Source organism: Rhipicephalus sanguineus, chromosome 1 (genome assembly GCF_013339695.2).
Source record: "Rhipicephalus sanguineus isolate Rsan-2018 chromosome 1, BIME_Rsan_1.4, whole genome shotgun sequence".
In the NCBI taxonomy this organism is placed as follows: Eukaryota; Metazoa; Arthropoda; class Arachnida; order Ixodida; family Ixodidae; genus Rhipicephalus; species Rhipicephalus sanguineus.
This window is the reverse complement of record NC_051176.1, coordinates 30,723,371-30,746,502: the sequence shown is the minus strand read 5'-3', so window position 1 is coordinate 30,746,502 and position 23,132 is coordinate 30,723,371. Positions and strand designations below refer to the sequence as shown.

The 23,132-nt window shown below is 47.0% G+C and overlaps 1 protein-coding gene across 1 annotated transcript in view; it reads left to right on the top strand.

The window, feature by feature from the left end:
- The window catches only part of LOC125757137 (uncharacterized), a 166,581-nt gene that overhangs the window by 23,148 nt on the left and 120,301 nt on the right, over window positions 1-23,132 (top strand). Inside the window, exon 2 of the mRNA XM_049412341.1 lies at window positions 5,209-5,307. Within this exon, the coding sequence (XP_049268298.1) occupies window positions 5,227-5,307 (81 nt within the window). The 5' untranslated portion in view covers window positions 5,209-5,226. The remainder of the gene's footprint in view (window positions 1-5,208; window positions 5,308-23,132) is intronic.

Sequence of the window (23,132 nt, the reverse complement as noted above, 5' to 3'; positions counted from 1 at the left end):
CACACAATGCGAATTGCGCAACGATTAGGTTGTTGAATGCTTCTAACCCATTACAAAGGGCTCCGCCATAATTCTTCATCGTCATCAGGCACAGCATCAACAAAGTGCGCATGATGCCTTACATGCGTTTAGCAGGTACCACGGCTCTCCGTAGAATGACGAAAAATGGCATAGTGCCTGCTTTCCTACTTCTCGAAAATTGCAATGATTTATAGCGTAGTGGGTTCCTCGCAAGTGCACTTGTATTGGCTGCCAAGGAAGCCCATAAGCGCATGATCCATTTCCTCGGGGTCTCAGTAAAGTTCTTCGCCCCCCCCCCCCCTCGCGCTCTCACGTCAACGTATATTATACAGCATTGCGGGAGAGGGAAATAACGACCGGGCGTCACCCAATGCAAATTGCATAACTGGTGGGCCGTTTAAAGCTTCCAACCCATTACAAAGGTATGAGCCATAATTCTTCATCGTCATCAGTCGTCGCGTCAACAAAGCGCACATAATGCCTTACAGACGTGTAGCTGGTGCCTCGCCTCTCCGCAGGATGACGAATAATGGCTGAGTAGGTGCTTCCCAACTTCACAGAAATTGTGATTTATGGCGTAGTGGGTACCTTGCTTGTATTTATGGCGTAGTGGGTACTTGTATTAGTAGCCCCAAGAGAGCTTACAACATAGTTTCCCACAATACTTACTAGAGGGAACTCTGGCGCTAGTGTCTATGGGAGCTGCAACGCATGACGCTTCAGCCGGCATGGGAATGATGGATAGTACACAAATTTGTCTAAACTTCGTACTTTCGGCTCCGTTTGGCTCCGCGTCGGCTGCATCCGCTTTGTTGAAAAACGAAGTTCAGCAGAAAGTCAACAGTTACACTTCGCCACTTTAACTTCTTTAGGCTCAGCAATTCAAATATGGTCACGAAGTTCACAACGATCCATTCTTTTATCCTAAAGAAAACCAAAACATAGCAATAAACAAAGCCACAAGTACGTTTGAAGCCGCAAGCACGAAGACTAGGCAAATTTGTGTACTACCCATCATTCCCATGGTAGCTGAACGATCGCAGCGCCAGAGTCCCCTCTAGTTAATTTTAGGAAACTCTATGGCTTACAACCCGCTCTAGAAACGCCGCTCTTCCAGCTTTCGCTGTGACTGTGCTGCGGTTTCAGCGCAGGCCTGGCGTTTTTTGTCGCTGCTGGAATCTCATTTAGAGGCATTGCAATAAGTTTCCTTAAAGACAAAAACAATGTATCACGCATTTACTTGCACATTGTTAAATGTGTTCAACAGTTTTCATCTCACTGTATTTCATGTTGTCTTGTTCCTAGGGCATAACGTTTGTCTTGAATATTTATGCTAGTTTTTTTTATACCCATTGAAATACTTATATGCATGGTTAATCTATTGCTTTTTTCTTTCTTCGCTGTTGTCTCTGTTATGGTTACCTTGTACTGCGGATTTTCCATTTTTTCTTTTCCTAATATGAAGTCCTCTTTATTTTGTACGCCCTCTCCTGTATAGGCCTGAAAGGGCCCACAGTATTCAATAAATAAATAAATAAATAAATAAATAAATAAATAAATAAATAAATAAATAAATAAATAAATAAATAAATAAATAAAGTGCAGTTAGCTTTTGTCATGTGAAGACGCGTCTCTGTTCTTTTCTAAAACCTCCTGTAATTACCTAAGTAAAACGTGTCTTCTCTTTCGTAAGAAGCTTCAGAAGTGTGCTTTTTCGCCAGAGCCTAGGTGCCAGCCTCTACCCATCCTCGAGACACATCAATGGGAGCAAATACTATGTATTGCGTCTTACTAACATTTTGTTGCAATTAAATTTATTTTAAAAAAGCAAACCCGAAAGTGTGATTACATAATTATTAACCTGTCTGGTGTTCAAGTGCTTGAATGAATGTATCGCTGCAAAATATATAAGGGTCTCGATAGAGGCGAAAATGTTTGAGGCCCATGTGCTTAGATTTAGTTGCACGTTGAAGAACCCCAGCTGGTCGAAATTTCCGGAGCCCTCCACTACGGCGTCCCTCATAATCATATCGTAGTTTTGGGACGGTAAACCCCAGATATTAAAATATATGAGGGTCATCTGCATATACTAGTAGCATGGGGGGAACATGCTATGCAACAGGGATGGCTTATATAAATTATGAACAACAGAGGGTCGAGTATTGACTCCTGTGGTATTCCTGTAGTTATATTTGCATAAGCCGATGCGATTGTTTATGCTAAAGTGTTAACGGTGGTTTGTTAGCCTTTGAGTAGCTCAAGAACTATTCCCCGTGCGCTGTATTCGCAAGTTTGTGCATTAGTAAAACTTGACATACCGAAATCTTTGAACCGTTGTTCTTAATCAATGTTTAGTAGTCCTGCATTGTAGTGTTGGGGATGTTCGTCACGCTTATGTCGATAAGTTTCCCTTTTTTCTGTTAATGTTGTAGGGCTGCACAAATATAAAAAAAAGTTGTGTGCAGACCCATTTCTAATAGTAAATAGTGTAGATTTAATGAAAAAAATAAACTGGAGGTGTTAGCGAAATTAGGAGCATTCGATACATTAAAAAAAATGTTATACGAAGTAAGGCTAGAAGCTCACTCCTCTAGTATGAGACCGCGTAAGTCAAACAAATCTTGGAGGACGCTTGAACTTCGCCTTCCAGAGTAGAACGCGATAGCGTAATTGGGCCCCGTGTGCGCATCGCTTCTCAACTGCTAGCCTTGATTCGGGTCTCGGTGCATGGCTCAACCCTGCCGCGAGAAAACGAACGTCTGTGCGCATACCATTGGCCGTTTCAAACTATCCTAGAATGCTTACTGCAAGTACAGTACTCACGGATTCAAACGTGACATCAAACTTTTTTAGTATAACGACATGTATGCGCAATTGCTCGTGATAACCACGTCATGTCGCGACGAATCTGGTCTCTAAAGATAATGTTGGCTCTGCTCTGCGCGTTCGAGTCGAAATTACACCAATATCACCCGAACCGAAGACTGTAGAAACGAAAACACTACTTAGCCCTAAATTGTCCTCTTTGAATCCGTGAGTACTGCACAGTTGCGCAAAGCCCACTTTTGCGAATCAGGGAAGGGCCCACTACGCGTCCGTAAAGCAACACGCGAACCTAGCTGCTATATACTTTGTTGATGCTTTTGCTGATGACGATGATTAAATATGTCTGAGCGCTTTGTAATGGGTGGGCCTTTAAAACACCCACTCGTTGCGCTATTCACATGTTTTGACGCCTGGCTTGATTTCCATGCGTTAAAGAGACTCCTCCCGCTACAAGACATTCATATAGTTTTTTTTTGGAAGCTGTTTCAAGCGATGGCGTGGCTTTGTGGTGACCTGCTTGCCACAAAGAAGGCCTGAGTTCTATTCTCACTTAAACCAAAGGTTTTTATAATTTATTTTACTTGCATCTTTCTGGATTTTTCGATCACGGTCAACGCTGATATTTCGCTGACAACCGACGATGCCGACGACGACACCGGAATTTCTGCGAAACGAGCTATTTAACGCCATCGCATTAAAACGCTGACGTAACGAAAAGCGGCAGCCGCAGCGATCGAAGCGACCTTCGCGTTGTCTATGGCTTCAACGCAAACTTTGTGATGAGAACACAATGCGTACAAAGGCATGAGCTGTCCGCTGATCTCCTGTAAAGATACGACGCGCACGACCACGCCCGCCTGGTCGAAGTACGCCCGGAGACAGCCGGCTCGCTTCATCTCTTCCTGAGCCGGGTTCTTCGGCAGAGCTCGCGCTCTCACTCGCCCGTGGAACATGCGAAGCGCATGACGATGTTGTCGATTTTGATGCAGAACATGACGTCGTTACCGACGGCAAAAGTGCACCTCGTGTGTCCATATAATTGCTACCGCAATAAAATAGAAAAGCCCTCAGAAATTAAATGGATACGAATGATCATTTGTCAGTCCCCTTGCGAAATAATGGAATCGAAACATTTGCCCTTTTTAGCACATCGCGGCGATGAAACCTACACTTAAAAAAACCTACATTTTCAGTGGTCCTTCTATATATCTGTACTGCACTCTTGTATAGTTGTTCTAATCTTGTATGTACGTTTGCTATGTCGTCTGGCAGTGAGCACTGTATTCCGATGTTAGCATAGTTTCTTTTTATTATGGATACATTTTCCCGTATCAAGTTCACATAACCACCTCTGAGTGATGTGTGTATAAGAAGGGGTATGACGCTCTGTCAGGCATTCGTGCCCTTTTGTCTTAGAGAGGGCGAATGTACATTTAGGTATTTGCCAATGTCCGAAATAAAGATGAAGCATGAGAGCTCGTTCTCTGAAAGATGTGAGCGTGCTTTCGGTATGTAAAAGGCAGGATGTTTGCTTATATCGTCACAGTTGTACCTAGTTTGGGTTTGTGCACCTGGGTGTTCGGTAGGCATCATAGATGGCAGGAACATTTTCGCCTGTCATTAGAAGTACGTCAGTGCGCGCTTATCACCGTTATAACTACCGTTTCTTCGCGTCTCAATAAACCTTTCTGTGGGTGTAACATATCATTTCCAGAAACATTGAGAAGGGCATACACCTCAAAACAAGTCTGGCTTTATTCTAAGTAATGTTAAAAGAAGCAACAAAGTGGCTGTTTCTCACTAACGACGAAGCACTGAGAGCAAAATAAACTGTTCCCCTTGGACTCCTTTGTTCGAACTTTACGAAGGTGCTGTACTTTGGCGTGACTCAATATCCAAGAAAGCTTCTGTTCAGTGCCTTAGCATCTATTTAATAAAGTGTAATAAATAGAGGCACTGATGGTGGTGTAGGCGTCACACACTGATAGTGCTTCAGATGAGACCAGCTGGAAGCCGCCAGCACTAAAAATGCACCAAATGTCTGAATGCACTGGCTTCGTTGTTTACCTGAGAATAAAACATGGGCCCAAGCTGCCTTCACGATGCTCTTCATTTGATATGAAGATGCTCGTGTGCACACGTATGTTCTGTGGACAGTTATATATGTACACATGACAAACTGGCGGTGGCACGCAGTAGTTCGCACGTGTAAATGTCGTACCAAAATTCTTCGTGCTTTTAGGAGAGAAATAAAACAAATTAGGGCCTCTGTGGCATTAAGAAAACAGAGTTTACATCGGGACGAGAAATCTGTCATTACGGAACTACGAATGCCTGTCACCCTATCGATTTCCTATGCAGGTATTGCGTCCTTCCCGTATGTTTCCAATAATGTCGGACTGGAGTGATTCAAGCAGTGATTCAGACGTCCTGCCGGACTTCTCCTTCTTGGAATCCTGGGTGAGTGGCCAACCATAGGGTAATTACACTATACTTGTAGGCGATCTTCGGAATTTCTCGGCCAGCCTGGGGTAGTGGCAGGGTTGCCACTGACTTTCGAGTAAATGTCGCCAAACTACGAGCAAAAAGTCGCCAAAAGTCGCCATTTTTTTACAAATTTCGCCAAACAAGTTGCCATTCTAGATATGTGCGTCATACCTAGTAATAAAAATTTCCTCTCACGTATAGCCCCGTAGAATACAGTACCATCCAAGACCCTTAAATTATATTGACGTTTCTCAATGACAGTCGTATGGCCCGCATTACCATGGGAGTGCATGCTGCTGCTTCTCCGACTAGCCGCAAGATGTGCGTGGTGGAGCAAGGGTGAATGAATGAAACACTCACGATATCCTTCCATCCCTGTCCGCTCGTTTCAAAGGTAGAAGTGTGGTAAACATTGGGCGAAAACTGTGAAAGCGTTGTTTGTAGCCAGCTTTACGCGAACATTATGAATTAAAAGGATTAAAAGGTTTATTGAAGGTAAGACGACAGAATTCTTACAGGAACCGATCACTACTGAGTCTTACACCTTTTCAGTGCCCCGCCACGGTGGTCTAGTGGATATGGCGCTCGACTGCTGACCCGAAGGTCGCGGGATCGAATCCCGGCCGCGGCGGCTGCATTTTCGATGGAGGCGAAAATGTCTGAGGCCCGTGTACTTAGATTTAGGTGCACGTTAAAGAACCCCAGGTGGTCAAAATTTCCGGAGCCCTCCACTACGGCGTCTCTCATAATCATATGGTGGTTTTGGGACGTTAAACCCCAGCAAAAAAAATACACCTTTTCAGTGTGAACTAATATGATAAAGGACGTCACCAGCCCTTTCTTATAGTCCCTTATATCTACACGCGTCAATCCGATGCGTTATTAATGAACAGGTAGGCAATGTAAAATGTTACATAGCAATTGTTTTCATTGCACACGCTCACGGAGAGCAGTGGAAAATGCCTGAATAAATAATTTTTTATTGCACAGACAGCCGCGTACCCGCCTCTCTTCGCTATTCCAAAACAGTCTTTACCAGATGAATTGGGGGTACTGCAACAGTAAATAAGTCGCCGAGCTATTCAGAACATTTGGAGCTTTGACGGAACAAATGGTTGGAACCTTCAGCCCCCTTCAGAAGCGAAACTTTAGAGAAGCTTAAAGCGCCGCAAGCTATTAACTTATAGTCAAACACTGCCCCCTCGCGGTTTACATTTTGCTAGAATGTCTCTGGGGGACGTTGCCGTATCTCCTGCCTCTAGATGAATTGAGGAGATACGCACGAGTTACAGGACGGACATACGGAATGACGCGTAATGTGCACATTCTACTCTTGGGTCTAAAACCAACAAAAATACACATAATGTTGCCGTTCATTCGTTGGGAAGACACTGAGCTTAGGATGCATAACTCAGTGGAGACCTAAGCCGAAAATCGCCAAAAATTCGCCATGTCGCCATTCATAATTTTAGGTCGCCACGGGCCCCTCAAATTCGCCAATTTGGCGAAAAGTAGCCACCATTGGCAACCCTGGGTAGTGGGGCGGTAATACGGTTTTCTTATAAGATGAAGGGCCATTTACACATTTTGCTCGTCATCAATCAGCGAGGAATGTAGACGGTCCGCACGACATATCCGAAGGTTACATCCCTAAAGAGGTCCGAAAACTGTCTTTTTTAGAATAAAATTGGAACCGCCTTACTTCACATGTCACCAGCATAGGGCAGAGACGAAAGTTAGTACGTCACATATGCCTCTGCTAGCATTGTTGTTGTTTCTCATGGACGGTTTTTTCACTCTCCGTCGTCTCCCATTCGTTCGTTGCGTGGAGGGGCTTTTAAATTTTGCGATGGTGGTCACAAACAGTTATGGAGGCCAAAGCCTTAGATGTCTCATCAAACACGAAAAGTGGCCGTCGGCGTCAATGCGAGTGAAGCGAAAATTCATGATATAACGACGTCCCCTCATGACGTCATCGTGACGTCACAGATAGCCAGAATTTGTTACGTCATCATTAAGTCATAATGAATTCACTGTGACATTACAACGGGATGTCAAATGATGACTTCATCACAAGACATCCTCACTTGGTCATAAGTGGGGCGATCCCGGAGGTAGAGAAAGCTCAGTGCCTCCGATCCCGGAGGCAGTGCACAACTGCGCTAGGTGCAGAAATCTTTCCAGGGTGGGGGCATCAACTGAGAAAACGAAGAAAAAGCAAATGGCTTTCGCCTTCCAGATATCTATAAGGGGCCGTGACAGTTTTTTCAATTAAGGCGCATGCATGGATGAAAGAGTGTCCCTTTTATAACGGGCAAGTGCTCTGCGCTCCACAAAGATCAATATTTTGTTGTTGTTGTTACCATTATCATCATCATCATCATCATCACAATACGGCTTAATTTTGTCCAGCTGGATTAAGGTTCTCTTCCTGTAAAAAAACCTTATAAATTCACCGCCCAACTTTCCACGCTTCATCGTGGATTAGCCTTAGTTTTGTACTTCTTTTTAACTTTCTGTACTTTAGTGCCACCAATCGTCCGCTCGTCTTTTACTTATTTCAATGGCCGACCTGTTTACCTTTCCAGTGTCTTGCCTGAAACCTATGGCTTCGCCTAGGCCAGTGCCCCTAACATAGACCCCCGTGTATATCTCCACATTCAATTAAAACGTGGCCCGTCCGTCGCCCCGCATGCACGTTTCTCTTCTTTACTTAATCTCGATTTATAATTACGCGTTCTAAGGCAACCTGCCCTTGCTTCAAACAGCAAAGCGCTTCTTCTTGAGTTATCGTAAAATGTAGTTTTGCTTACTTCGTCCTAATTCTTTGGTAGCTTTCCCATCGCTGCTATCCAATACCCTTAAGAAAAAAAAGTCAAAAGAGGGTCACGGCACCGTGACTCTCCTCTGGTATCCATTTGACCCCTTTTAGAAGGTAGCAGCACTAAAAGAGAGTTAGCATTTTTGCGGGAGTCACGGAACTCTCGTGAAACGCGTTTCGGTGGGCTTCCGCGATGAAGGCGCCGCCGTACACGCCGTACATATCGCGCGCTTGCCGTTCGGCGCCCTTGTGGCGCCATGGCCCGTGACTCGCCAGCCAGCCGGGCTGGCGCGGCGCCTCCGCCTCCTCTCTCTGTCTGCTCGGTCTTTTGGAATGCCATGTCCAGGAATTCGGGACATCGACAACTAGCGTCATCTGTTGCGTTGGCTGCTGAGTGGCAGCATCACTGAATGGGAAACGACCTTTAAACATTGATTGTAGTGCAACGCTTCAATTTACGCTTAAATAACTTCGTCCATATAATCTGAGATTCATCACCTCACAGTGCGAGAAGTTTCGCTTTATTTCCGTAAACTTCCTGGGTTCGAGTACCACTTTTATGTGCTATGTGAAACTCCATAGGGGAGAATTAAAAAATTTATATAAAAACAATGTGCCCTCACCTGCTTAAATCGCTGAAGTGATCCAATCTCGATTATTCAATCTTCGTAATCTGTGAAGTTTGGATGATGTTGGCCAAGTTTCTGAGGTTCGACGGGAAGTTTTGTAAAAAGGTGCGCTGCAGAAAAACCACCTTATAGGGGTGCATGCGCTTCATAGTGTTTTCGGTTTCCCCAAAACACGCGAAAATGTCAGTGTTTTTGCATAAGTTTGTTTTTCTTGAAGCTGCTCAAGATATGGAGGGTATGAATACTGTGGAGTTCTTCCATTGATAATTAGCAATGAGAAATCGTAGGTTAATTAGAGCAGATGATCAAAAACGAGAATAGCTCCTCGTAATTCAAAGCAAGTAAGAATTGACAAAAGACATTGATACGCATGCGAATCTTCCTCTACTGAGTATACGTAATCAAATGTAGTAATGAATTTAACAATTTATTTAAAACGTATTGGTGAAAGCGGTCAGTATAGAATGACATGTATAATATATATTTATAGATAGTATTGCAACGTACACCATTGATACTAGATGGCTATCGCATGTAACTAGCAGTAGCTACTGTTATAGCTAATTACTAATAAAAGGTATAAAAGATACGGTAATTGTACTCTGGAATTATTAATACTTACACTTAGTGTTAAATAGGAAAGGGGTAAATAAGAATGAGCTACTCGGAGCATCGCGTTGTAATGTATCACATGGAGTGGAGACGAAGAGGATGAAATATATAAGAATCTTAAGTTGCTAGTTAGTGATCAGGGGTCTTTTAGCCTAATTATTATGGATAATTAACAAAATTGACAATGACCCGCAAGAATTCACGCTGACTGAGGTTTACTCCTCAACATTAGTACATTTCCACCTTGACGATGTAAGTAATCACTTGTAATAATGACATTACTAATTTTAAGCTTACAATAGAGGTCTTTCAGTATAGAAGCATAGGTACACGAAATATATACGGTAATAAATGTATGACATTGTGATCAGATATAGATAATAACACGCAATTATCTTTGTAGTGATCGATGATTAGTAGTCGGGGATGATTTTTGGAGAAAATCTATGGAACCAAGTGAGAAAAGGCGTGAAATGAAATTTTATACAAGAGAAACATATTTGATAGTTTATTAGTGATCGTTGTAGGCAATTATCAAGTGTGGGTAGATGGTCAATAAATTAATAGGACGATATCATTGTAATGCATCAAATGAAAGCATAGAGGAAGAGGCTGAATACATTTTGAATGTATTGCTAATTGGCAATTAGGGGCTGTGCAGCACAATTAAAATATTTATTTCTACGGCAGAGCTGTTATGCTCACCCTACGTCCGACTTGCGATGTAGACAATCATCATCATGCCGGCGCGCTCAGCATAGCTGTGCCTAGTTTAGGCAAGTGAATCATAGCCAATCGTAATTAGGCCTAGTTGAGTAGGGCAAAACATAATTCGCCAGGCATAATTAAGTCAAAGGCTAATTAGCCATAATTAAGCCGAGCCGAGAGACTGGTGTGCGTAGTCATGCCGCGCTCGGCAAGATGTGGCGAGTAAAGTCTAAGATTATATAATATTAATCATAATTACCTTTAATTATACTAATTATCTAATGAGGCTTAGATTGACTTCGAATACAAGCTGGTCGAGACCGAGCGTCGAATGTGCGAGTTAGTCTAATTAAGCTAATTAAGTTAGAATTAAGACTAATCTGACTTGGGATGCAAGCTAATCGAGACCAAGTCACCATTGTGCCACTTACACACAAGCGCTGTGTGTGTGTGCCCCTTCAGTCCCTGTCTTCTCGCGGTGTTTTTCCGTTACAATGCTATTACGCTAATTATGTTAATGAATCTACTTAAGCTAAATAAACTACTTGGTGTTGTGATTGCCAAGCGATACCCAATCGAACCCGATCAACACCTAGTCTATACTCTCGATTTACAATGAGATCCCGTGAACACTTCGTGCACCGCCGTGTGAATGCATGTGCCGACACTTGGCTGGTCAAGCCAGGACCAGCCAAGTGTCGACCAGCTCCCCTCTAGCCAAGCTTTGCGCGATTGACTGCAAGCTGTGGGAATTTAGGATGAGGTTAGCCAAGCAGAATTCATAGTAGGAATGACTTGATAATGTTGATCTACATTGCCACCGTGGCATGCAGTCCATTAGTAATGAATGGCGACAATGAATTCAACGTATTTTAAATGTAGGGATGAAAGCTGTCAGTGTAGGAAATAATTAAGATAGATAGTATCTCAATCTATGCAGCTACAGTACGATGGCGGGAAATAATAGAATATCGTTAAATATTAGCAGCGATAAAAATCATTAATTCGTAATCAATGATAATTATTCCTTTAATATACATGCCATTTATCACTGGCATGTGCCACTGGAAACATTTACGAGAGGTCACGATTTAAAGGAGTACTGCGTTGAAAACATCGCGAAAACTGGACGAAGGCTAAGGAAAAAACAACACAAGCGCTGGCACATGGATGAGTTATGCAAAACACTGGGTGCGAAACAGCCTGATGTAAGAGAAACAAATTGCAGAAGGCTGTGTTGAAGGGCCAGTTGTCACATGTCACTGCGTTGAAAACATCGCGAAAACGGCACGAAGGCTAAGAAAACAAAGGAGTAGCGCTTGTGTTGTTTGTTCCTTACCTTTCGTCCCGTTTTGGCGCTGTTTTCAACGCAGTAACATGCAGCAACTGGCCCTTCAAGACAACCTTCCACAATTTAAAGGAGTTAATAATTGCACTGATAGTTATAGGCAAATAATAAAGTGCAGATCTATAATAAAAATTTATTGAGGGATATGATTGCAAAGCATCAGATAATAGCCTAGAGAGAGAGGATGAATGCCAAGAGTATGAAGTTGGGCATGTTGGTAATGCATAACTGATCACGTAGCGCAAAATTTGACACAGGACAAGAGAGGGGGACGAAGACGAGCGCTTACTTCCAACAAGGTTTATTTCGAGGAGCGTACACATATATACTCTCGAAATGCGGAAAACAAACAAATCATTCAAGAAGCTCACAAATGCCATGCGCGAAAATCTTACATTCTCAGGAAAGACAATTCTTTTTGACAAAGCCCGAGAGAGGGAGTGCTAATGCAGTTCAGCCCTAATCTACAAATCCTCTCTGCCTCGATAATTTCCCTTGTCGTTTTATTTCTGTTTTTTCCTACGATAATGGTGTCATGAAAAAGCGGTTTGCAGCCACACGTGCTGCAGTGCAATGCCAGGAAACTATCGCGACCATTCTTGACATTACAAGCATGTTCCCGGAGCCGGTCATTAATACAGCGGCCAGTTTGTCCTATATACTTCTTGCCGCATGAAAGAGGTATCTGATAGATTGCATTTGCTGTGCATGTGACAAACGGGATTTTGTGCTTTTTTGAGCAACCTCGTTTTGCATTTGAGACATCCTTGGTGCACAAGTACGACAGCTTTTTCGGGGCAGAAAAAACCACCTTCACATTGGCCCGCTCCCCAACCTTTTTCAAGTTGTGGGAGACTCCATGTAGGTACGGGACTACAGCAAGCCTCTGAGGCCTTACTGGCTCAACATGTGGGAGCGCTTGTTCCGAGAGCTGAAGCTTCTTCACCAAACTTTCCGCAACTGAAACCTGTATGTGAGAAGGGTAACCGGCATTCGAAAGTCGCTCTGCTTGCTCTTTAAAATGCCGGTTACCCTTCTCACATACAGGTTTCAGTTGCGGAAAGTTTGGTGAAGAAGCTTCAGCTCTCGGAACAAGCGCTCCCACATGTTGAGCCAGTAAGGCCTCAGAGGCTTGCTGTAGTCCCGTACCTACATGGAGTCTCCCACAACTTGAAAAAGGTTGGGGAGCGGGCCAATGTGAAGGTGGTTTTTTCTGCCCCGAAAAAGCTGTCGTACTTGTGCACCAAGGATGTCTCAAATGCAAAACGAGGTTGCTCAAAAAAGCATAAAATCCCGTTTGTCACATGCACAGCAAATGCAATCTATCAGATACCTCTTTCATGCGGCAAGAAGTATATAGGACAAACTGGCCGCTGTATTAATGACCTGCTCCGGGAACATGCTTGTAATGTCAAGAATGGTCGCGATGGTTTCCTGGCATTGCACTGCAGTACGTGTGGCTGCAAACCGCTTTTTCATGACACCATTATCGTAGGAAAAAACAGAAATAAAACGACAAGGGAAAGTATCGAGGCAGAGAGGATTTGTAGATTAGGGCTGAACTGCATTAGCACTCCCTCTCTCGGGCTTTGTCAAAAAGAATTGTCTTTCCTGAGAATGTAAGATTTTCGCGCATGGCAATTGTGAGCTTCTTGAATGATTTGTTTGTTTTCCGCATTTCGAGAGTATATATGTGTACGCTCCTCGAAATAAACCTTGTTGGAAGTAAGCGCTCGTCTTCGTCCCCCTCTCTTGTCCTGTGTCAAATTTTGCGCTACGTGATCAGTTAAGGGTGAATGCATTGGGAGGTTCTTGCTAAAGAACCTTTTTCAAGCAATCCCAGAACGCCCTGCGGGGTCGTGAAGCACTATGGGAAAAGTGCATATCTCGAGCGAGCCAGCCGTTCGGTCGCCCGCTGCTCGTTGGTGCCGTGGGAGCACGAAACGAACACGTCCCCGCTTGAATATTCTTACATCGTAAAACACTACACATATACGAACGCATCTGCGTGTATCTCTAGGCATGAAATGTGAAATAAATAACGCAGTCAGTGTAGGTATTGCCGAGCGTATGTACTATGTATGTATATCGGACGTAGCACTTAAACGGCATGTGCGTTACCGCGTGCCGATGCCGTCAAGGCGTTCTGTTGTCATCAAAAAGTCACAGTTTCGCCGCAACGGCAAAGCAATGAATGCGATAGCAACAAATTGGAATGTAACGAGGAGAACGGAAAGCAGTTCAAAATTGTCAGCGCGTCGCTCGAGCCCAAAGGATGCACGAAAAGAACGCACACAGGACGAGCGCGAACTATCATGCGTCACAGCTCGATACTTGAAGCGCTCTGCTGAAACATAAAGCAGGACGCACGAAACGAACGAACAGGTATACACAGGACGAGCGCGAACTAAATGTCGCAGTTGTTACTTATTTCTGTTTGAACAGCGCGCTCTATTCGCAAACACGGCCGCGGCAGCGAGCGAAGACACGGTCGTACGCTCTATGACTTCAGCACGGACATCGTGGGGAAAGCACAAGACATACAACCCCCCGCTCTACCCCGCGCCCGCCCCCCTTCTTTCCTTGAGATAAGCGCACGAAGGCGACCACGCCCTGCAGGGCAAAGAGTATCGGCGTGCTCCTCGCCCAGCGCGCTCCTCGCGCCATCTCGCTGGTAATGAAGAAACGCTTATAGGCGCCTACCGTCTCTGAGTCCGGCCAGCGGTAAAGGGTGTGTATATAACGCTCGCCGTTAGCGACGTGGACGATCTGCGTTCCGTGGCGTAGTGGCTAGCGCTACGCGCTGCCGAGCGAGAGGTCCCTGGTTCGATTGCGCGCTTCGGAAGCATTTTTCTGAATTATTTTTCTTTGGGGCGTTTATATATATATATATATATATATATATATATATATATATATATACTTATACGGTGCATTACGGCAGCGACTGGGACGGACAAAAACCAGCCGAGACTGTCCATATAAATGCAATAATAATGTTTAGTGTACAAATACTTGTAATGCACCAACGTAAATGTGACGTACTGAATTACCATAGACACCTTTCCGTTTGAGCATTTTATGTCACGAACACTTTTGGGCTTGCTCGCTGCGTTTAGCCGCTATGTTCTATTTAAAAGGTAATTTCAGAGTTGCAGCTCATCTTGCTCACGACTATACATATCTGCGGTATACATTCACCGGCTAGCCAACACGCGAAATCACAACCAGCATTTCTAAAATGCAACAACTGCAGGTAGTATCAGCGAAGGGCGATAAAAGCTTACCGTTTGTTACATATATGGTGCGAGCGACGCGGTCTAATATATACGCGGTACTAAAATACGCGGCATTTTAGTATACGCCGACTATACTCTCTCGAGTACTCTTTAAATATCAGAACCTCACCTTGAGCTCGTCGACAGTGCCGATGGACGTTGATTCCAAATGGATCCGTGAATTGCATAGACCGCTACTGAACTTCATCTAGGAAGTCGAATTGTATTATTTTGTTTTATTTATGCTGTAGGGGCAGGGGACACGGCCCGGCTCGCAAGTGACTGACTTCGTCCCATGTTTTTATTAGTCATCTCTAGAACGGACAAAGCCTCAAAGCGGTGAAGAGCGGTGAAAAACTGGGTACAGGTAAAAACCAGATGTATGCAAAAAGAGAGAGAGAGACAACTTTATTTTTACCTTGCTGGGGTCAAGGGAGGCGGGAGACTAGCCCTACCGGAGCCCCCCTTCCTCAGGCGGCAGCCAGACCCTTGGTCTTGGCGGCGTCTTCGGCCAGCCGGACTGCCAGAGTTGGTCATCCGGGCACGCGCTGAGCAGCATAGCCTCCCACTGCTCGGGCGTGGTTATCTTAAATTTAGGGTTCTTGCTGTGTTTGATAGTGTGTGTCGCTGCGGGACATGCCCAGATAATGTGGTCTAGATTGGCGCGAGCCACCCCGCAAGTGTTGCATTGTGGTGTATAAACGTCCGGGTATACGCGAATGTTGGGTGTAGGGAATGTTCGTGTCTCTAATAATCGCCATGTTGTCGACTGGTGCTTATTTAGCGACTTGTCAGGGGGTGGGTACTTCAATCTTGCCCTACGGTAATGCATGAGACTTTCACTATACGTGATCATTCTTTCTTTCGCGTGGCCGCACCAGGACTCGACTTCCTCGTCGTCAGCCTGCTGGGCAAGGAAGGCAAAGTCACTAACAATATGGATAGGATAGCTTATGTACTATAGCTGAGGAGTCTTACAGAGAACTGTACAGTAGCCGGGGCAACCAGGAAGATAATGTAGGAAGTAGTAGTAGCCCAGAGGAATCGGACATCCCACCTGTAACGACAGGGGAAATAGGGAAAGCCTTGGAGGGTAAAGAGGCAAATCCGCTGGTGAGCATCAGGTAACATCAGATCTGTTGAAAGACAGTGGACAGATTTTGTTAGAAAAACTGGCCACCCTGTATACGAAGTGCCTCTTTACGGTAAGGGTACCAGAATCCTGAAAGAATGGTGACATCTTAATCCGTAAGAAAGGGGACGTCAAGGATATGAAAAATTACAGGTCGATCAGCTTACTGTCTGTTGTCCGTAAGCTAATAGTCAATAGAGAAATAGATAAGAGCTAATAGACAAATATAATAGCTAACAGAATTAGGGCAACATTAGAATTAAATTAACGAAAGGACCACGCAGGATTTCGTACAGGCTACTCGACCATAGACCATATTCACACTATCAATCAGGCGATACAGAAATGCGCGGAATATAACCAAATCCCATATATAGCCTTCATAGATTACGAGAAGGCATTTGATTCGGTCGAGTATCAGCAGTTACGGAGGCACTACGGAATCAGGGCGTCGACGAACCATATATAAAAATACTGGAAATCTTAGATTTAGGTGCACGTTAAAGAACCTCAGGTGGTCAATAATTCCGGAGCCCTCGGAGCCCTCATAATCATATCCTGGTTTCGGGACTTTAAACCCACCAATTATTATTATTATTATTGTGAAGCAACGTTTAGGTCGCACACCAACTCTTCTTTTTATTCACCGAGCGAGAGTCCCACAACCCAGGCCAGAGTAGTGATGATGAGTATATACAGATAGAAGATGAAGCGCATGAATAATGTTCACACTAATTTTCCTCCCCGCGCGCGAGCGGCCAGCCCGGGCGCGGCTTAGATGGAAAAGGGACGTCGAACGAATGGCTTCAAACGCGAAACATGAACTAGTTCAGCACCACGGCAACGGCGATCCGAAGGAAGCTCGGCGGGAGTAACACGATAGTTCACAGGAGAAGTTTGTTCTATAATTATATATGGTCCAATGAATATATGGTCCTGTATGAATACCTCATCCGCCGGCTGTCACTCTCGGAAGACCAGAAAGTGAGACAACTTCAGTCCGCAGAACTTGCCGAGCGCGAACCCTCGCAGTTACTCCGCCACATGCGTGCTCTTGCGGGTAACATGGAAGTCCAGGAATCTTTCCTGCGATCACTTTGGCTCCAACGACTTCCAATGCACGTTCAGGCGATTCTGTGGGCTCAGCTGACGCGTCATCGAGGTCTCCTTGCCGGAGTTGTCGCCCACCATCGAGGCTGTCGCCGCACCGTGAACACCGCAGAGCTTGCACGCCGCATCGACGACATCGATCGACAGCTCACCTGCATTCAACAACGCCTGGGTGAACGTCTTCCGATGCACCAGCGCCCCCACTCGCAAAGGCGTAACACCACTTCGTAGCGGCAACCCGACAACAACGGCGCGTGTTACTACCACCGACGCTTCGGGGACAGACCCCGGAAATGTCGACCGCCCTGTTCCGCTGGGCATTCGGAAAACGCCAACGGCAGCTCGAGACGGCCGCAAGCTGCCAACCCGGAGGCCATCGCATCTTCGTCACCGACCAAATCACGAAGCAGCGGTTCCTTGTCGATAGCGGTTCCGACATTTGCTGCTACCCGCGATCCCATCTCAAGGTCCTCGCCCGCCAACGTCTTTCGAGCTCAGTGCGGCAAACCGCTCCACACTGAAGACGTACGGCTCGCTCCGCCTGCACATCCAGCTCAGAAACTTACGCCGTGACTTTCACTGGAACTTTGTCATTGCCGACGTCGCCGAGCCAATCATCGGCTCAGACTTTCTGGCCCACTACAACCTCCTTTCGGACTGCCGTAACGACCTCCTTATCGACGCGACAATGGGATATTCCACACCAGGCCAGCGAACGACCGCCCAACAGCCAAGCGTCAAGGTACTCAGTGTTGACAATCATTCGCCATACCACGCCATCCTCGCCGGATTTCCCGGATTGACGCGCCCCAGCGGACTGCCACGCAAAGTGCAGCGCACTACCGTGCACTCATCCGGACCACTTCAGGCGCCCCCCGGTTTTCTGCTGCGCCCGTCGCCTTGCCCCGGACCGCATGCGCATAGCCAAAGCAGAGTTCGAGGCAATGCTCCGCGAAGGAATCACCCGCCGCTCTAACAGTCCATGGGCCTCGGCACTCCACCTTGTTCCGAAGAAGACCGAAGGCTGGCGGCCCTGTGGGGACTACGGTGCCCTCAGCGCGCGCACCATCCCGGACAGGTACCCCGTCCACCACACACAGGACTTCGGCCATCGCATAATGGCTGACACGTGTTCTCCGTGCTAGACTTGGTGAAGGCCTGCACACAGATACCCGTCAATCCGGTTGACGTCCCGAAAACTGCAATCATCACTCCATTTGGCTTGTTAGTTTCCCTTCATGAGCTTCGGCCTGAGGAACGCAAGACAAACCTTTCAGCGCTTCATCGAGGAAGTCGTCCGCGGCCTCAGCTTCTGCTTTGTTTACCTTGACGACATACTGGTATTTTCCCGCGACGCCTAGGAGCACCACAGGCACCTTCGTCTGCTGTTCGAACACTTCGATGACCGCGGTCTACTCGTCAATATCCACAAACGCACGCTAGGCGCTTCCGTCGTCCGCTTCCTCGGCCACGAAGTTTCATCTGAGGGAACTCGGCCCTTGCCCCAACGCATCTCGGACTTGCAAAATTACCCTCAACCCACCACCGCTAAAGACCTTCGCCGTTTCCTCGGCATGCTGAACTTCTACAGGCGTTTCTTGCCAAACGCAGCCGACTACCAGGCTCCCCTCCATGATTCTTTGGCTGGCCTACGAGGAAACCAACCCGTCACGTGGACAACGACGTTAGCGAAACCTTCGAAGATGGCAGAACCGCTCTCTGCACCGCCCCGCTTCTAACCCATCCCGTGCCAGACGCTCGCTTGGGACTCTTCACGAACGCATCTAGCTTCGCCATCGGCGCCGACCTCATGCAAAGCGTGGACAACACCTGGCATCCCTTGGCGTTCTTCTCCAAGAAACTCGAAGCTCGGAAAACGACCCCTTCAAACGCCAGTTCCACTGACGAAACCACGACCACCGCCCCGACAAGTTTGCCAGCCAACTACAGAGAACTTCTGGCGATATACGAAACTGTGCAACATTTTCGCCATATTCTCGAAGCACAGAACTGCACCATCTGTACCGACCACAAGCCTCTTACCTGCGCCTCTCTCAACGTCGCGACATACTCCCGCCTGTACAGCAGAACCAACTCTCGTTCGTTGCACATTTCACCACCGACATCCAACATGTCAGCGGGAAAGACAACGTGGTCGCTGACGCACTTTCACGTGTAGCAGCCATCAGCTCTGCGCAGATAACAGCGGACATCCTCGCCGAGGCTCGGACTACGGACGCCGAACTGCAGGACCTTCTCAAGGGCAGGTCCTCGCTACAGCTGCAACAAGTCCGCATTCCAGGGTCGACAGCCACAATCTGTTGCGACATGTCGACCGGACGAAGCAGGCCCTATGTGCCCCTGTCCCAGCGCCGTGGTCTTTTCAACCAGCTCCACAACCTCAGCCATCCAGGTATACGCGCCTCCACACGCCTCGTGGCTGACCGCTATGTCTGGCCCTCCATGCTGCGGGATTTTCGCACCTGGGAGCTCTCCTGCATTCAATGCCAACGCGCTAAAGTCACCAGGCACGTCACGTCTCCACTCGGAACATTCCCTCAGCCCTCTGGTCGGTTTGAGCACGTCCACCTCGACATCATAGGACCCTTTCCTGCCTCGCCGCCATCGATCGGTACACTCGATGGCCCGAGGCATGGCCCCTCGAGGGAATCACCATGGAAGACGTCGCCTCAACTTCTTCACCGGCTGGATTGCTCGTTTTGCACCCCCCGCCGCGTAACCACCGACCAAGGACGACAGTTCGAGTCGCACCTTTTCTGGCTCCTCGAGCTGACCATCGGTTTTGAACGCTTGAGGACCACCAGTTACCACCCTTGCGCAAACGGAATGATCGAGCATTTCCACCGACAATTCAAAGCAGCCATTATGTGCCACCCGGACCCAACCTGGCTCAAGGCCATCCCAGCCGTCATCCTCGGTCTTCGCGCCACCTTCAAGCCGGACATCCACGCTACACCAGCAGAGCTCGTCTACGGGGAACCACTCCGTCTCCCAGGTGAATTTCTCGCTGCACTGCCATCCAGCCCTACGACGTCAGATCCCACTGACTTCGTCGCCCGGCTCCGACGCACCATCGCGGCCTTGCGCCCGTCACCTGCAGCCCGCCACTGCAAGCCTATACCTCTCGTGTTCAAGGAGCTAGCATCGTGCACGCACACTTTCCTCTGCGACGACACCGTCCGCAGGCCTTTCCAGCCACCTTACAGCGGACCCTACCTGGTCGTCCATCGCGAAAACAAAACTTCACTCTGCGCCTGAACGGGAACGACGTCTGCGTCTCGATTGACCGGCTCAAGCCCACATACATCGCTTCGAACGAACTGGGCAGCGCCACCGCATCCACAGGCATCTATCCACAGCCGCCGACGTCGCAGCCCGCTCCGGCCACGACACGCTCTGGACGTCTGGTACACCTCTCAGATTTCTACAGACCCTGAGGGCTCTGTACTCCGCGGGGGGGGGGGGGGGGAAAGGGGGGGCTGATGTGGCGACACACTGCGCACAAACCGTCGCAGCCTCCTCCTCGTCACTATAATTTGCCCGGCGTGACACGGCTGCATGCTACACCACGCCTGCGATAAGGGACAGCGCCACCGCAGCATCACCGGAGGCTTACGTCACCGACGGTGGCTATAAAACCAAGCTGCCAAGCTCGGAAGTGATCATTCCTTCGCTACCCGACTGAGCGCAGCGTCGGTATGCTCGCCCCCGCTGCTGCTACTACGCTAATGAACAGTCATGTTCTATGTTGGGATGCGTCCTTCCATCGACAAGGCATCCCACAGTACCAATGGTGTTCGCGCCGCCAAACGCCGGATTTTACAAATCACGAGCCATACAACGCTCTCGCCTTAAAGGCCAACTCCGGCGATTTTTTGGCCATGTCTAAGTAATGGTGCTTTTATGTTCCTGAGACGCTCCTGTTACGGGCCCGATAGCAGAAATACTCGGCAAATTGGATTATAAATTTAAATAAGCAAAAAAGCGCAACACCGAAACCGAAACCCAACCGAGTGTACTGTCAACGTGTGACGTAGACGTTGTTACGAACGAACCGGAAGTCGTGCAAGGCATGCCGGTCACACCGGCGCGGAGTATGAAAACTGTGACAGCCGGCACGACCAGCGAAGCGCCGGCCAAACCAACGCTGTCTGTCGCCTTGTGCACAGCAGACGCTCGCTGTAGCGGCCTAAGCACCGAAGTTAGCGGTGCCCTCGGGTGCGTCACTTCCGCCGCCTCGCCAATAGTGACGTCACAGACGCAATGTTGCCAATAATTGTGGGAAGCCAAAAGGGCGTTTGCAGACAATCTTTAAAATTCATTTGCAAGCAATCTGCGCACGTACCCAGCGAATTTCACTGAGATCCATCGACCTCGAAAAATCGCCGGAGTTGGCCTTTAATGAGTGATAGTTACTTAGCACCCTCTGACGGTGCGAAGTGTTTATTGGCATTATTGTATGATTGAATTGAATTGAATTTTAGCGCTCACATTTTATACAGAAAGTTTACATACACTGCGTGGACCCATAGGCTAGTTTGGGTCCAAAAAGAAATATTTTATAGTGGCACTTCGGACAAGTGTAACTAAGAAAGTTATATAATATCTAATGAAGCATAAGCAAAGAAACATTACAGTACATGAAATAACAGCACAAAGAGTAAAAAAAAAAGAGAACCGTTACAACAAAAGAAAGAACGCAAAAAAACGAAAGAAAGAACACCTACTTAAATAATAAAACCTCAGTGATACGAATCTCGCGGGGTGATCAAAAATATTCGTATCATCCGAAATTCGTATCACCAGAAAACATGGAAAATTAGTATGCGACAAAAGAAAGTTGGCATACGTTTTGATTCAGTGTTTCTCAGGACCGCAGCGACGTCATGAACAGCTCTGAATGATTGCCAGTAAAGTTTTTAGACGTCAACGATCATACTTGTACTCGTAAATATACGGTGCATGCGCGCGTGTGTTATTAATGAACCAGATGTGTTGTGGCCCGTGACCGCTAGTAGCCCCTTCCTAATCTTACTACGCTTTTCTGCATGACACCACAGTACTGCGGCGAAAGTGACTTAGGAAGCGCTTTGCTCACGATAGATAGCGGCCAAGCTCCTTCGACAAGACCGTCCGCTTCATCTCTTGGGGTCTTCGTAAACCTTTAATGAGACTTTATGACGGAGCCGCAGCCCAAGTTTGTCTTGTTTCATAGAACGTCTGATTGCGGGGACATGGCTTGCATCGACATGGCAGGCACGTGTTAACACAGTACAATGACACTGCTGCCTCGAGCACAGGAGCACGCGTCAACGCGTCGAAAAAAAAAAAAGCGCAACGTCAGCGTCATCTGTATATATGTATATGCGAAGACTCCTAAAGACCTCCAAGATTCGAGCGCACTATCTCGGACGCAACGACGCACCGTTGATGGTCGCGCAGCCCGCACGCCCTCGCGTGACTGCCGCGTCTTCCGCAACAGCGCGGGCAGCACCTGTTCGTACCTGTGCTCTAGCGTACGTTCGTATCAAACGTCGCGGGGTGCAAATCGGTTCGCAACAACCGTACTCCAATACATTTCAGGCTAATGGTCCTTGGCCGGGACCACAGAAAAATTCGTATCACCCCGAAATTCGTACGAGCCGCGATCGTATCACCGAGGTTTAAAATTAAGACAGTCATCAGACTAAACATGACAGGACATTAAAACTCAGTACATTATTCTAAATAGTGTTTTTCTAGTGCCTTAGTGAAATTAGCACACATTTTTATTTCAAAAGGAATAACATTCCAGATTTTAATACCAGCGAATTGCAAAAGCCGTTCACCATATACGTTGTTATTTCGTGGAATATTCCATTTACCAAAGGTTAGTTGTCTGGTAGAACGAGAAGGGACGATGACAATGAGGGATGCGAGGAAACCGAAGAATTTGATCATCTAAGGTTTCTGACAAATTAGGTCCCTAGATTAGTAGGCGTACATCGTGTCTACCAAGTATGAAAATGATAAAATGTAGTCCGTGCATCTCAGAGGGGGCCACACTTTCTGCGAGATGAGTCGCGAACTGCAGCACACAGCTTTCAGCATCATTGATTACACGTGACTTCAGTTAACCTCCCAGTGCGAGACGCTCAAT